This window comes from Dermacentor andersoni, chromosome 10 (genome assembly GCF_023375885.2).
Source record: "Dermacentor andersoni chromosome 10, qqDerAnde1_hic_scaffold, whole genome shotgun sequence".
NCBI classification, from domain to species: domain Eukaryota; kingdom Metazoa; phylum Arthropoda; class Arachnida; order Ixodida; family Ixodidae; genus Dermacentor; species Dermacentor andersoni.
The window spans coordinates 61,579,686-61,595,490 of record NC_092823.1 but is presented as its reverse complement, the minus strand read 5'-3'; the positions used below and the strand labels follow the sequence as shown (position 1 = coordinate 61,595,490).

The 15,805-nt window shown below is 47.2% G+C and overlaps 1 protein-coding gene across 2 annotated transcripts in view; it reads left to right on the top strand.

Annotated features, from left to right (window-relative positions):
* LOC126543849 (saccharopine dehydrogenase-like oxidoreductase) overlaps nt 1–8,020 on the top strand; it is a 53,747-nt gene extending 45,727 nt beyond the window's left edge. The window contains exons 11-12 of one of the 2 annotated variants that reach the window (XM_050190980.3): nt 2,519–2,600; nt 7,745–8,020. In XM_050190980.3, the coding sequence (XP_050046937.1) occupies nt 2,519–2,600; nt 7,745–7,847 (185 nt within the window). In that variant the 3' untranslated portion in view covers nt 7,848–8,020. Of the gene's footprint in view, nt 1–1,239; nt 1,324–2,518; nt 2,601–7,744 lie in introns of those variants that run through there. The other variant, XM_055062387.2, reaches the window with a different exon arrangement.
* Nucleotides 8,021–15,805: the final 7,785 nt, after the last annotated feature.

Sequence of the window (15,805 nt, the reverse complement as noted above, 5' to 3'; positions counted from 1 at the left end):
CACTGAGCGGCTTGTCTTATCTAATTGGCTGACGAGAGGCGACTATGCTCAAGTGGAGGGGGATTCGATAGGGCCGAGCCATTGCACTGTATATCGATAACCGGAAGAAGAGGGTGGTGCTGGCGTCTGCGATTGGTCCGCTTTCTCTTACTTAGCTTGCGGTGGCTCGTCGACAATCGCGGCGGCATGCAACGGAAGCATAAGAATGACGCTAAAATGGATCCTAAGCGAAGAAGAGTTCTCAGAACGAGGTCGTAAACGTGCCGAAAGTTCTCGAAAACGCTACACGGCCACGCAAAACGTTTTATTACACACAAATAAACCCATGCTCTCCGGCAGGGGCAAGTAGCCAGTGCCGGAGCGATCGGCGGCAGCCATCTTTCATTCCTTCGGGAACGGGGCAGCTTGCGGCTATTCAGAAGAAAATTCGGTTTTGTTCGGCATGTTAATGCATCTTTAACGCGTACGCGTCACTTTGACGTGGTAAGATTTTCCTGTTTTGTGACGCCGTGTGAGAGGCAGGTGAAGTGGTTGCAGCCCGAAAACTTTTGACCAATAGCCGAGGGCTAATGGCAAAAAGGCGTCGAATCAGAAATAACGATTTTGTTTTGTCGGTCAAATTATGCATAATCAGTGTGCAGACGTCATATGAGATGGGGAGCTATCGCGGTTTTCGTGACGTCGCGTGACAGACAAGTGAAGTGGGGGTGGTCCAAAAAAGTTTTTGACCAATCGCAGTGCGCTGATTGCAGAATTTGAATAGAAAAGCTTGGAATAGTTTTACGTTGTAGCGCCCCTGGTCGCAGGCATCTTGGAATTATTCCAAATATGTGTGTGGTGTGCTTTCCAGTATGTATATTTGATTGCAGGACATGAATGTCTCGTTAAAAGTTGTATTGCATGCCCACAAACACTTTGTGCAGTTTTTTTGATGAAGTCATCTTTTGCATAGCTGTATTTTCAGAAACATGAATGCAACCCCTGAAATATGAAAGTATACCACCATTGTGTGTTTGAGTAGCCTGTTTGCAGTGTAGCGGGAGTGTCCTCAACTAACTGACTTTCGTATGTGGGTTGCACCCTTGAAAAAATCATGTTGCTATTCAATTATATTTAATAAGAAGATCCACTGAAAGCAGCATATAGTCAATAGAAAGAAATAGAGCTTCTGTGATGACTTTTGTACGAATTACCATAAGGTGATCATTGTTTCTACAGTGGCTGTTCGCTTACTTCCAGACGCCGTTGCCGCCCATGTTTCTTGTTGAGGGCATGGTTTCATGGCTTACATTAGACGCTCCGTGGCCTTTCACTTCGTTCCAGCTTTGTGTAGGTTTTTCAGAAGACGTTATATAGTTTTGTTTTCAAATATGACTGATGCCCTAAACCAAGTACCTAAATAACTGCCCGACCGATATTTCATATTCAGCTAGCTAGTTCAAGGAAACTTGAAAAAATGTGCCTTTCTTGTTATTTATGATATGCCGCCCCAATTTTATGCAGGCTTGTTCGAAGTAACGCCAAACTACCTACATATGCGACTGTGCGCTTAAAATAAGGAATACGGCGCTCACGGAATCAGTAGGCTGGCAGTAAGAACGAATCATTACCGTGCTAATTATTTCAGCTGGCAACCCAATTACAATGAGATCGAAAACTTGTAGTTATTGGGAACGCCCTCTGTACGCTTTTGTAGGAGTCAAAACAAACGATATAAGTTGATTGCCTAATGGGAATTTCTGCAACAACACAAGCAAAGACGCTAGGTAGAAATCTTCAGTAGCTGAACAAAATAATCTTTTCGGAATACTGCTGCTTTCGAACGAAAATTATCCAGTTCTTATGTGTACCGTATGGAAAAGAGCACGAACCTCTTCATCTAGCATAGCAATAAAAGTCATTTTCGAAGCCAAATAATGCACTGCTACTTGACTCTTTTATGTAGCTAACACTTCCGAAATCCCCGTATGCTTACTTATATACGTGTCGACGGCACACCGCAAACTAGCAATTCACTGTGGTTATATTGCATTCAAGCTGTGTTGTCCCTTGTCAATTGTAGCTCGCATATATGTGTAGGCTCAAGGCCATATGGAATATTTTCAGAATTTACCGTAGTGCACGCTTATTTTTCGTTTTCATTTTTTTTTATCACCTTGCACCAAAGATTGCGGTGGTCTTTGACAGAAGTGACGCTTTTCTTTCGGGCTTTTTCTGTGCTGGAGTGTGCCGATAAACATTTCAAAAGCTCGTTCCTACTATGTTCGTCCTCCGTGGTTGCCTGCTTGGTTTTGGCTGTGACTGTCACGTGGTAGAAATACCTGCTTACGTAATTGGGTAGCGTAGTCGGCACTCAGGTAGTAGATTGACCTAACACCACTAGCCAGCCAGGTAAAAACAAAGCTTGAAGTGTTAAGTTTGTGAGCGTGGAATGCATTTGGTATAGGACTGCACAGTGGCTTTTCGTCATTTGTGCCATAGCTCCCAAAAGTGCGCTTGTTCTCTCACAATATTGCAGACCCGGCGTATGTGACCACATCCATGTGCATGGTGCAAGTCGCAGTGGTGGTGCTCAAGGAGAAAAAGAAAATGGCCGTCGAGTGAGTTGCGGAGTGAATCGGCTTCCTCTTCCGGTTCCAAGGCATGCGTTGACCAACTCGACTGAGTGATGCATTTGTACCACATTAGCTACATTTATTGAGCTGTTTTTTATTGCATCAATTGCAAGCACCAGCGCCAGTACAGTACAGTCTATCCTACCAGAACTTATAGAAGCTTTATATCGTTTACATTAGGCCTTAGTTATAGCGACGAGGTCTTGATTGACGAGCTTGTCACTTTTTTTAAATTCCTGACTATCGTCAGCTTCAAAATGAATATAGAGGCTGCTATGGAATGAACCTAGCAAAAGAATGTAAAAATAAAACAAGGAAAAAGTTGTCGCAAATTTCATTTTTTTTAAATAAGTAAGTTTTACCCATTCTGCTACTTTACGGCTTGACAAGGCCTCAACGGAAGCGTTGCGGTTAAGTCTGTGCTGATCCAGTTGAATTCATTTGAAGGTGGTCTAGCTTAGTCGCCTTTTCTCGTCTACCGCTGCTACTCTACCTTTGCTTCCCTTATCGTGGTTAGATTAAGCTCTGTCCTAGGTCCGTCTGCTTTCTGGATCGGCAAAATATATTGTCTTGCTCTTCTGAGTGCATGAATGGTAGGATTTTCTTCTTAAAAGGGTACGAAACAAACTAACACATATATATCGCGCTTCTGAAAAAGGAAATGTGCTGCGCCAAATATCTCGAAATCGTATTTTGATTTTTTTATTTCGAATGTAATTTTTCTATCCTTCTTGGTCCCTGGACTTTCTGTTAGGATACGGCGTCTTCGCCGTTTAGCTGGAAACGAACGTCACGTCAAGTCATAAGATTGATATTTTTCATATATTATAAAGTCTTTGAAGCTCATGGACCCTTCGAGGCATATGCATGGGCATTTGGTTTGTTAGGTTCAATTAAATGGCGTGGGTGTCGTTTTCCACCAGTGCCAGCAGCTGTACTGCCTTTAGCCGGCTTCTTTTCCGAGTGTGGCCGGCATCTGCCTTATGCAAAGAGCGTCGTGCAAGTGCTTTTTGCTCCCACAAAACACGGATATTTACAAGTTCCATCAATTCAACTTGATGTGGTGTCATGCGAATTTTCGCCCATTCTCTGATTTACACATTAGAGCCTATTTTCCGTGGCGTTGTCAAATAGCACAAAGGCAAAACCACACGCATGCGCGGCCACGCGCCTACGCGCCCGAAAAGGGAAAGCGTGAGTGTGCATTGGTTGTGCAGACGGTGGCGCATCGCGACGCGTCGAGATGCCGAGATCTACCTATGCCAGGTCAACTGTAGCACTGCTGTATGTTGGACGCGTTGGTATTCGAACATGGATAATGTTGTAGCGCTTGCCTATGAGGACAGAGGGGAGACGCATACAGCTCAATCGTGTGTCAAGTCAGCGTCGTGCTGTTTACGTCTACCCTCTGTCCTTCTTCGTCAGCGCTAATATGTTAGGCAACAATGTCACATATTTTCCCGAGCACTTGAAGGCGCTCGTCAGCGCCACCAATCATAGGCCGCGGCACGACCCGCCCAACACCCGAGGCGTCCGGTGACAGCCGCCGATCCTGAAAAATCCAGTGCCAATAAAGAGGTTTAGCTTGCCCGGTATTCGGGTAAACGTAGGCGGATGGGGCGCTGGGACGGAGGCGTAAACTCCAGCAGCGTGCATGGTGCAGCCACCGGGAGACGCAAAGCTCAAACAGACTGAAACAGCCAGTATTACCTTTACCAAGTGTATTCTACTTCGCTGCTGGCCTACGCACGCGTGTATTGTCGAAAATGAACACCCAGAAACAGCGGAAGAGGTAGCGATTGCGCTTGCGCTTACCGACTCCCTCTGCGAGGTAGTGCTTAGCGACTCGCAATCCGCAGTTCGCAACTACGCGCGGGGGAGCATTTACTCCGAGGCTCTCCAGATCCTAAGGAAAGCTGGTCGACACTTCGATAGCAACGCGATCATGTGGTTTCCAGCGCACGTCACCACCCCTCACCCATGAGGGCCCCCCCCCCCAAACTGAACGAGGTAGCACACCGCTCTGCACGAGAACTGACCCGCCGCGCAGAAGCGGAGACCGCCTCTTCGAGTTCGGGACTCCTGGTTCAAAACACGCGAGAACGCTTGGTCAGCTATAATGACATCGCCAAGCACTACCAGCTAGGCAGGCGGTTATTCCCCGCCCCCCCTCCCTCCCCCCAAACTGAAACGTCGCCAGGCAGTCGTCTGGCGAGAACTGCAGACACAAACCTTCCCCAGTCCGGTGCGATTGCGGCCCATTTTCCCCGCGCAATACGCGAGTGCTCTTTGTACGTTATCTCAGGAAACTAGAGCGATGCTCTCACACATGTTGTGGGAATGTCGTGTTATATCAGCTACAATAGCAGTAGCTCCGAAGGCTCTTGCGTCGAAATGGGCCGCCGCTCTGCGCACCTCCAACCTTAAGACGCAAGAGCGGGCTGTCCAGCAGGCCCGAGAGTCGGCGTCGAGGCTAGGCCTCGAAGTCCCCTAATGGGAGACCTGATCCAGGGTCGTTAAACTTTGCCAGATTTAAAATAAAGTTGTTTCCATCCACCCATACTGGTGTAACTTTTCGGCTTTCACGTAATCGTGTTGCTGCCAAAAATTTACATCCGCAGCAAAGTAAAACACCAAGAGGAAAAAAAGCAACAAAATCATGCCGCCAACGACACCCCTGAAAGCTCTCTAACCTCTCGCTTCCCCAACGTCCTCCCATGCACTCCTTTTTCCCTATTCGTGCCCCCCCCTTTATCTCTCCTTTTCTTCCTTTTCTTTTCTCCCCGCCTTCCCACCACTTTCCCACACTTGTCCCCTATTCTTGCGAACCACGTTCACAGACGTCAAGCGACAGCGCTCATTATCTTTGAAGTATCTCCCTTTATAACCAACCGCCACCGACAACAACCGCACGTGACGTCATTGAACTAACCCTTTAAAACTAACCTCCCAAGGATGCCGAGGCCGCCTTTGAGGAAGATAGGTCCTCCTATCGAAACCTTGGCCAGCCTTTCTGACGTACCTTATCCCTGTTTAAAAACTTTTTACGTGGTTACGGCAATATTGCTTATTTTTGACCGTTTCAGCTTTTGTGCTGCCAGGTGGCTGCACCATGCAGGCTGCTCTTTAGGCTGCTCCCGTTTACGCCTCCGTCCCAACACCCCGTCCGCCTGCGTCTGCCTGAATACCTGACACGCTAAACCTCTCTAATGATCGCCCGGCTTCTCACGAACCAGGATAGAGGGTTTTATTGTAGGCCGTGACCGACGACCGGCAAACGCGAATGTGAACGATACTGAACGTTCTTCTAACGGTCCTTATGGTCGGCTACAAGCGAACATACTGCTCCGGTATTGCGGTTTGCACAACGCCTGTGATTGTGTGTACATGTATATTTAGTCACGCCTAAATTGAAAGCTACGGTTTTGTACACCTCAACCTGTTGTCATCCTTACAGATTCGAAATCTGCCCTTCAAAGCTTAGAGCAAGGGTTCCCTACTGATGCCTCATGTCTAAGCTCCCTACGCTCGGTGCACAATCTCCATATCAAAGGCTTCTCCATACGATTCCAATGGGTGCCCTCGCACATAGGTATCATAGGCAACGAGATGGCGGATAGCCTCGCTCATAGAGCGCTGTCTGGGAATCCATTGAGAAAAGTGCCTCAAGAGGACAAGAGACTCTTCAGAGAAGCGGTGTCGTGCCACTTCAGTTCTTTGTGCAGCTCACCTCACAAGCCATGTGTGACGAAGGGTCTCAAAAGAAACCAAGCCACTTTACTGCTCCGCATTCGCACGGGCTCTGCTCGTACCCCTGCGTGGATGTATAAGTCTGGCCTGGCGTTGTCTCCATTATGTTCAACATGTGGTGTGTGCGGTGACATAGAACATTACCTCATGTGCTGTACTCTGTATAACGCGGAAAGGAGTGTGTTATTCGGGACCCTCAAGAAGACAGGAATTCCCCACAGTTCTCTTCAAGACATTGTTTTCCCGCGCGGAAACCAGTTAGATAGGAAGGAGGTTTCTTGCTTTCTTTTAAATTACCAGCAGGACACGGATTTGGCCTCCACGGGGTGACCTTAGGAGTGACTGTGTGTAGCTGTGAGGTCTGTGTCTGATTTATATGATTTATGTATTTTAAGTGTCACTATGGTGGAGCAATTGCGGGCAGCAACTGCAAGGCTAATCCCACCAGTAGCCTACAACCACTCAACTCAAACATGTTTCCCAAGATGAAATGCGTCAGCTTAAGCCTTCGCCAGCAGCACATATATGGCGCACATTCAACGTAAGTACGGTGTCGCTCTCGAAGGCTGCCAATTGCACTCGCCGGTGCTTACCTGAATGAAATCTGACAACGTACATGGGTGTATCTGTGCGTATTGTTACACTGACGCGTTATTTAGTTTTTGAGATGCACTGTCCAATTGTTTACTATACTGAACTGGTAACAGGCTCCCTCGACACAGCATCGTAAACAACCATTCGTCGATGTCAGTACTACGCATCAGCATTTCCGCGATATAACTATGCATTGTCTAAGGAAGTTATGAAACTCGCAAATTCTTAACGTAAGTTTACTGTAATGAAGATATGAATTGTACGTATGAAAATAGTATGACCAATTGTAAATACGCAGTAACAAGCACCTGTTATGCGGTTTCTCGGTTGCGGTTTTCAAAGGAGTCTGGTTGCTTACGTGCGCGAATATGTGTTGAGCTATGTCGTGATATTATTGGCATCGGCAGACTTCTGAAAAATTGAGCTTGATTTTTAAATCGTCATAGAAGTGCGGAAAGCAGTGCTCCAAGACATCTTACGGCGATTATGCGAAACGCTTTCTTGAACCAGCCAAGGTAACAAGCAGCAGGTTGCGCCGTCGCGACAATACACACGGCCACGTACGGCAACGTGGTGCGTGCTGACATGTTCCGACTGCTTTGTGCGGTTGGTGCTTGAATGGCCGAATTCAAAAGCTGAAAGATGGCTCAAAACAGCACTGTAAACTGCCGACTACTTTGGCACAATCCTCTCATAATGTCCCTCTAAATTATAGGCGAAGGATGTACTGGTAGCACGCAGTATGTTTGAGCGTAACGAGTACATGCAGTTGTGTGATGTCGCAGGGGCGGAGTACTGAGCCCGGGAGTGGCCCTGGATGGGACGTCCTACCTGGACAGGATTCAGAAACGTGGCTTCCACATGGCCGTGGTATCTCAGCGAGACTGAAGAACACACGTCGCCAGCACCAGGGGAATTGGTTTTCCAGTGATGGTGCTTGCTGAGATAGTGATGATGCTATCATTAAGATTACGTTTCGGCAGGTGGGTTCAGCCTGGCAACCTATTCCTGCAATTGCTCCCCGGGAGCGTCGACTTCAGGGAATAAATGTTATGACGACACGTTTCATATTCCAGTGTCTCAAACAAGCGCAAGTAGTAGTCGCGAAGCTGTATTCAGGTATCTTGTGGTCTTTTAAATATACCAAACGCTGCACACAGCCTTTCGGGAATCTTAACTGCAGAGCATAAGAAAAACAGTTACCTCCGCAAGTAATGGGGAGGCGAGGGACCGCTCTCCCGCCAGCGTATTTCCAACTGCTCGTAGGTACAACGGGGCGTGGAACTTGCGGAGACGACGGACGTTTGCGCGCATGCGCGAGTGAGAGCGGGTGCGAGAGAGGAAATGTGGGGAGTTTTGATTCTTGAAAATACGACTCTGCCTAGGTACTACGGAGGAGTCCCTTGGGGCGCGGTGTATGCGCTTGTCCCTAGGCGCGCCGTGCCGGCAGAAGTCGCGGGGCGCGGTTGTGTTGAACTTAGCATCGCAAGTTGGCGGCTCGACGCAATCATATTTAATCGATCATGTTTTTACTAATGAAAACAACGTGTCATTATTTCGCATTATTGGCGGCGCCTCCAGGACACCAAAGCGGCAACGGGGATATCAAAGCTAGAAGCCGGACTGGTCCGTGGGTTGGGGCTCGCAGAGGCCTGCGCGTGCCAGGGGAGTATAAGATCGGCTGTCCGCTATCGCGGACAGCCAATGTTTTATGCGAACACCCCCAGGCACGCTTCGGCCTCTGCGGCCCCAACCCACGGGCCGCCCGGCTTCCAGCTTTGATCCCCCCGCTACCGCTTGGGTGCCCCGGAGATCCTGCGCCGCCTGCTTTAATATAACCTCAGGTGCTCTCCTGAGGCCTCCGTTTGCCGGTTACATGTGCCCTCCTGAAGCAGTGCTTGTAAAAAATCCGATCTATCGTCGCGACGAAAAATTCGACCCGTGACTTATAAAACACCAGTCAGAACATTGTCCCTTCAGACACAGCGATCACCAAGCGGCGTCCGCGCCCACTGCCTCACCGCGCGGGCAGCCAGCGGCGGAGCGTATAAACCAACTCGACCGAACTCCGCAATGCCGGCATGTCAGGGGACAAACGAATACAACGCAATTTAAGAAACCTCCTCCGTAGTGCCTAGGCTGAGTCATATATTCAAGGAGCAAAAGCCCCCAGATTTTCTCTCTCGCGCCCGCTCTTACTCGCGCCTGCGCAGAAACGTCGAGCTCCGTCAAAAGTGGCACGCCCCGTTGTAGCTGCTAGCGGATGACAATACGCCTCCCACCACTCGGCCAACAAAGATTAAATTGCGCTCACATATTCTTGAGGGCCCAAGTAAGCTAGCGTGTAGGCTACACCCGTTACGAGCAGAAATAGTACTTAGGTTACCGGGCAGCTAGCCTACTTAACTGCAGAGTGTCTTAACTGCAGTAATCTTAACTGCAGAGCATAAGAAAAACAGTCACCTCCGCAAGTAATGGAGAGGCGAGGGACCGCTCTCCTGCCACTCGGCCAACCAAGATTAAATTGCGCTCACATATTCTTGAGGGCCCAAGTAAGCTAGCGTGTAGGCTACACCCATTACGAGCAGAAATAGTACTTAGGTTACCGGGCAGCTAGCCTACTTGATTACGCAGGGCTCACGCGGCGAATTCAGCTTCCAAAATGACAGAAAATAGTCTCCTGTACCACTCCGAATCATGCATTTTGTAGCCATCTTGGAAGAGTCAAAATGCCCTGAAATGTATACAACCATTCGAGACGGCTACGATACATACTTTTTTTTTTGCACGTCGAGAAGACGTCTTGCGAAATACAGCTAGGAGATGTCTGGCTACGCTGTTGTCTGTTTGCATCTTGGTTTGGCTTTCAGGATGATTACAAAGTTTCCAACTACGTCTTTTCTAATCGCACTCCTAGTTAGAGCTCCGTTGTCGTCCTCTATAAATTTCTAAGGCCCTAATAATAGGGGTGTTAGACGCATGGCAGGGAAACCCCCTAAGGGTGTCTAATTTTGCAGAGTGTACTAAAACAAAGTATACTTACGTGGGTGCTATTTTAGAAAGCTATGAATTCAGCTGTTGTTGAATGTTTCATTGTGAAACCGGCAGTGCGCGCATTCAGAAGGGGGGGGGGGGGGGGTTCGATATGGCCTATTTTGCCCTCTACAACTGACAAGATTGTCAAGTGACGCTTCATCCTAGCCTTTTCCCTTCCTTCGCTATTTCTTGTGATAAAGCGTTTCCCTGAGAGTCTTCTACATTGAGTGTCGAAAGAACATGAAGCGACACCTTGAGAAGGAAAGAGAAAACGCCACCGCGCTTCTTCCGTGTGCAAACGATAGATGGCGAGAGCAATCCGCGCGCTGGCCCACCGGAGTCTGTAGGACGCGGGAAAGAGAGGATACTCAAAGTGAACGTGCGTTAAAAGTTAACGGCGCAAGCGTCGTCACTGCCGCGCTTCGCATCCATCGATGAACCTGTAAGTGCGTTGATCTAGATACAGATCCTTCGGTGAACGAAATATTGCAGGTATCAGCTGCCAAAGACGCAACACAATGTCTACGCTCTGTGCGTTAACAACCTCTGTAAGATATGGAGCAACACTCAAAACACGGAAGCTTATCGAGAATGGCGGCAAGAAGTTGTGCAACACGACCCACATCTAGAAGCTACCGGTATTATAAAAATTTCTGAGACCTACGGAAGCAGGCCACGCAAATCAATGAAGACTAGGGAGAACGAGTGACCCACGCCATGCATTCGGTGTGATATTGAGGAAACGGTCGTTATTATTAAATCACGGGTCGCTGCCACAACGACGAGCGGGATCGGGCGCGACGCTTCCTCCTGATGGCATTTCGATGAACGTCTGGCCGCGACAATTATTGCCATTATGCATAAGCATGGATAATTGCAAAAGTGATCCCTATAGGATGAGTTGCAAGTTCGTAGAAGTTGCGCATACTAATAACGTACGTCATATACATGTCAGTGCTAACATTTAATGAATGACATTGTATCTTGCCTGCCTCCATCGTCCCTTGTACAAAATTATGTTCTTCGCAAACCTTCTATGGATCATATTTTCTTGAAGGAAGTGTGTGGTTTAGCGTATTCATCAAGTTTATTATCATAATGACGCTATGCGGACTCTCATGTGTGCTGCTATCACACAAGTTATTTTTTAGGCGCTCAGTCGAATCTTGCAGCTGAGATTGCGGAGGCATGCCCAAAATTTGCTCTTGGTTTCCTATTACAGTGTGTTCAAGAACTTGTGCAACGTATTCCTCGGTAGCAGCCATTGTTCTTGCGCAATACCCAACTTTTCTTGACAACATAGTTGCGCACGCGAAGATACCTGATTTAAAAGACGCTTTACAAAACAAAGGGGAGGGGGATTGCTGAAAGACATATAGGGACGCTAATACTAAACCCAATCTGTATCTGCAGTGGCATGGCATTGTGGTGCTGTCGAGCGCACACTTCATGAATGAGAGTAGTCTGGGTCACCTTCCCCCTTTTACTATTCTCCACTTAATAGGATATATTGCAAACAACACCCTTTAGACAAGATGCTTTAAGAACGAGTTTAATAGGTGTGTTTAATTTGCAATCTCAAATTAAAGGCCCTCCGCATCGACTTTCTAACGTAAGACAAGCAGTATGCGCAAAAAATAAAGCTTGAAGATTGTTAAGTACACGGAACAATGGCGTGTGCGCAGTCCTAGGGCATGATTTTATACACGTAAGCAGGAACTATAGAAAAGCGTGGACACGGCAGCAACTGCGTGTAGATTAGTGTTGCATGTGTTCAGCAACTCTGCAGATATTGTCGCTATGAAATCGTACGATAAGCATTCTGTACAGCACCGACATAGGAGTCACTGTCGATAGCCATCTTTTTCCAAGCAAGTAATTAGAAAATCTGTGCGATGGAAGGAACTCTTCTATTCATGTAGCGCGACTTTTTTGAGTGAGTCTGTCGACATGTATCTTTATAGGGACTAGATAATTGTTACATTATAGAAATCGTGTCAAGTTTGAAGATTTTGTATCGAGACTCGTAATTGCAAAAGTTGACCAGCGTTTTACTTTTAATTTTATTTGTTTCATACCGCTACACTATCTTTGCGCACTATGAGTCGCTGCACTACAGAAGTGGAATGAAGATATAAGGCACAGGCAGCCTGTAAAAATATAAACTCTTGTTATAAAGAAGAAAAGAAACGCTAAAGATGCTCTTGAAGAGAACAGCACGTAGCTTACGGTGGCGGTTGAACACAATACTAGCCGGGCTTGGTGAATCTGCAGATAAAAGAAAAAGAAAAATCCCCTGCAAGAAGGGTTTATGTGGGAGCAGGTAGAGAAAAACGCGCCCATGGTCTCGTAAACCAAAGAATGCGGGTGGTGAACGTTTTAACACGTTTATGGATGTATAAAGGGTGCCTGGTTGCCCTATTAACCTCTTGAGAACAGGCGGCGTCATCGAACGACAGCAAAGGTACATTAAACAAACATTGATAGCTGTCGCTGTCAAATTTTTGTGTCACGGATTTCTTTGCGCTCCGGGTAGTCAGAATTAACACAGTATTCAACTTCGCCTTTTCTCATCGCACGTGTAGTGCACACTGTCGTGTGCGATAAATGTTTTAGAAAGCTCAAGATAACGGTGTTGCACACGGGATAAGCTTAAACCTTTGAGAGTATAAAATAGTTTAGATTTTTGTCTAAACAGATTGAAGCGTGCCAATGGAGAAGGACAGAACCCCAAAGCGAGAGTCAGGTTAGTACAGATTCCATACCTCGCTCGTGCCCCATTTGGATAACACGGTTGCTCGCTCTCTCAGTAGAATAGTTAACGGAGAAATTCACAACTGTTACCAAATGTATATGGTCAAGAGGTCAAATACAATACTGGAGAGTAAGTGTGGGTTTGGACGCCGAACTAACTGCGTCGCTATTACGTCGCTAGTTCATTCCTGAGAACTAAGGCTGTGCAGCGCCTCAGCGTCGTTACCTATGCGTGGTTCATCCGAAAAGCACTTTAAGACGCTCCCGCAGTCTGCCCCAGCTATAAGTTGTTCACGTTTCCAGAGTGAACCCCCCCCCCTCCTTTTTTTTCTCGCGCTGTGATTCGAGCATTGAGTCTCTTTTTTCGGCGTTGAGTAATGACTCGGTGCCTTTATCCCCCTGGTGTAGAGTGACATCGCCTTTCATGACCCATTTCTTGCTACATTTAGTAAGTAGTTTCGTTTACTTCTTTTAAAGCGGAAGTTACTTTGCTTACTTTGCCGGGTTTTAGATACCTGCTCCATAGGTAGATATCTCGGCTAAAATATTTGGGCATATGCATGTATATACGAAGGCGCTGTCTTGGAGATTGTCTGGTGCCCGGCATAGTGCAAGAGGGCAGAGCGTCTTGTGCGAACAGACGTGGCCGGGGACGACAGTTGGTGTACAGTCCCATTAGCTGTTGTGTAGAGAGCATGAGCGACCCGCTCCGTCATAACGAAGGTGCTAATCAAGCGTCGTCGCGAAAAGCAACATTCACAGTCTTGCACGTCTGCGAGGTTCGCAATCACCTAGGTAGCTTAAACATGGGGTATACAGAACCCAGCAGCCACTACCAATTGTCAACCATATAATGTAAGCTTGCTGCTGCCCCACTCTACACTGCACTAGACAGGACTGTACGTAAGCACGGACGTGCCCACCAACGCAAACGGGCCATCGTCGTCGTCATGTCGTTCCGTCCTTGTGATTTCATCGCCCTAATTCCGTTGTGACCATTCCTTCCTTGGCATGCTGTGGTGATGATTCCTGCATATTTATTAGGTCGTAGTACGTATGCTGTCATTTCGTCGTCGTCACACCGCCATCGCCATTCCATCGTCATTATTCCATTGTCATCATACCATCATCATCATGCAGTGCTAATCACGTTGTCATCAGTTCAGTGCCATCAGGCCGTCGTTGTCATGTCATTCGTGGTTTCTGTAGTCGTGATGCCGTCGTGGTCGTTCTATCCACGTCCTCCCAGCTTTGTCATCCGATTTTCGTCATGTCGCTGTTGCCACATCGTCGTCATTGTGCTGTCATGGTCATCTCGTTGTCACCGTGCCCTCATCGCTATACTATCGCCAATTAATCTAAATTGTCTTGCTTTAGCCGTCACGCACGCCGTTGTCGTCATATAACTATTGTCGGTTCATTGTCGTCATTGCATCGTCGTCATGCATTCGTTGACATATGGCCCGAGGATGCCATTGTGTTCATTCCGTCATCATCGTCATTCCCGGCTCGTCATTCGATTGTTGCCATACCATGGTCGTCAAGTCATTGCCGTTATAGAGTTGTCGCCACCCCATTGTCGGGCTGCCGTTGTCAGCAGGCCGTCATTGTCACACCATTGTAATTATTCCAGAATCGTCAGCCATTTGTTGGCCATTGTACTCGTGGCCACCGTAGTTCAAGTGGCTGAGGAGTTCTATAGAGATTTATACAGTACTAGTGGCACCCACGACTATAATGCAAGAGAGAATAGTCTAGAGGAATTCGAAATCCCACAGGTAACGCCTGAAGAAGTAAAGAAAGCCTTGGGAGCTACGCAAAGGAGGAAGGCAGCTGGGGAGGATCAGGTAACAGCAGATTTGTTGAAGGATGGTGGGCAGATTGTTCTAGGGAAACTGGCCACCCTGTATACGCAATGCCTCATGACCTCGAGCGTACGGGAATCTTGGAAGAATGCTAACGTAATCCTAATCCATAAGAAAGGGGACGCCAAAGACTTGAAAAATTATAGCCCGATCAGCTTACTGTCAGTTGCCTACAAACTATTTACTAAGGTAATCGCAAATAGAATCAGGAACACCTTAGACTTCTGTCAAGCAAAAGACCAGGCAGGATTCCGTGAAGGCTACTCAACAATAGACCATATTCACACTATCAATCAGGTGATAGAGAAATGATTGGAATATAACCAACCCTTATTTATAGCTTTCATTGATTACGAGAAAGCGTTTGATTTTGTCGAAACCTCAGCAGTCATGGAGGCATTACGGAATCAGGGTGTAGACGAGCCGTAGTTAAAAATACTGAAAGATATCCATAGCGGCTCCATAGCTGCCGTAGTCCTCCATAAATAAAGCAACAACATCCCAATAAAGAAAGGCGTCAGACGATCTCTCCAATGCTATTTGTGACACAGCGTGTTTACAGGAGATATTCAGACACCTGGATTGGGAAGAATTGGGGATAAACGTTAATGGAGAATACCTTAGCAACTTGCGATTCGCTGATGATATTGCGTTGCTTAGTAACTCAGGAGACCAATTGCAATGCATGCTCGCTGACCTGGAGAGGCAAAGCGGAAGGGTGGGTCTGAAAATTAATCTGCAGAAAACTAAAGTAATGTTTAACAGTCTCGGAAGAGAACAGCAATTTACAATAGGTAGCGAGGCACTGGAAGTGGTAAGGCAATGCATCTACTTAGGGCAAGTAGTGACCACGGATCCGTATCGTGAAACTGAAATAACCAGAAGAATAAGAATGTGCTGGGGTGCGTTTGGCAGGCATTCTCAAATCATGAACAGCAGGTTGCCACTATCCCTCAAGATAAAAGTGTATAACAGCTGTGTCTTACCAGTACTCACGTATGGGGCAGACACCTGGAGGCTTACGAAAATGGTTCTGCTTAAATTGAGGACGACGCAACGAGCTATGGAAAGAAGAATGATAGGTGTAACGTTAAAGGATAAGAGAAGAGCAGATCGGGTGAGGCAACAAACGCAAGCTAATGACACCCTAGTTGAAATCAAGAAAAAGAAATGGGCAGGGACAGGGCATGT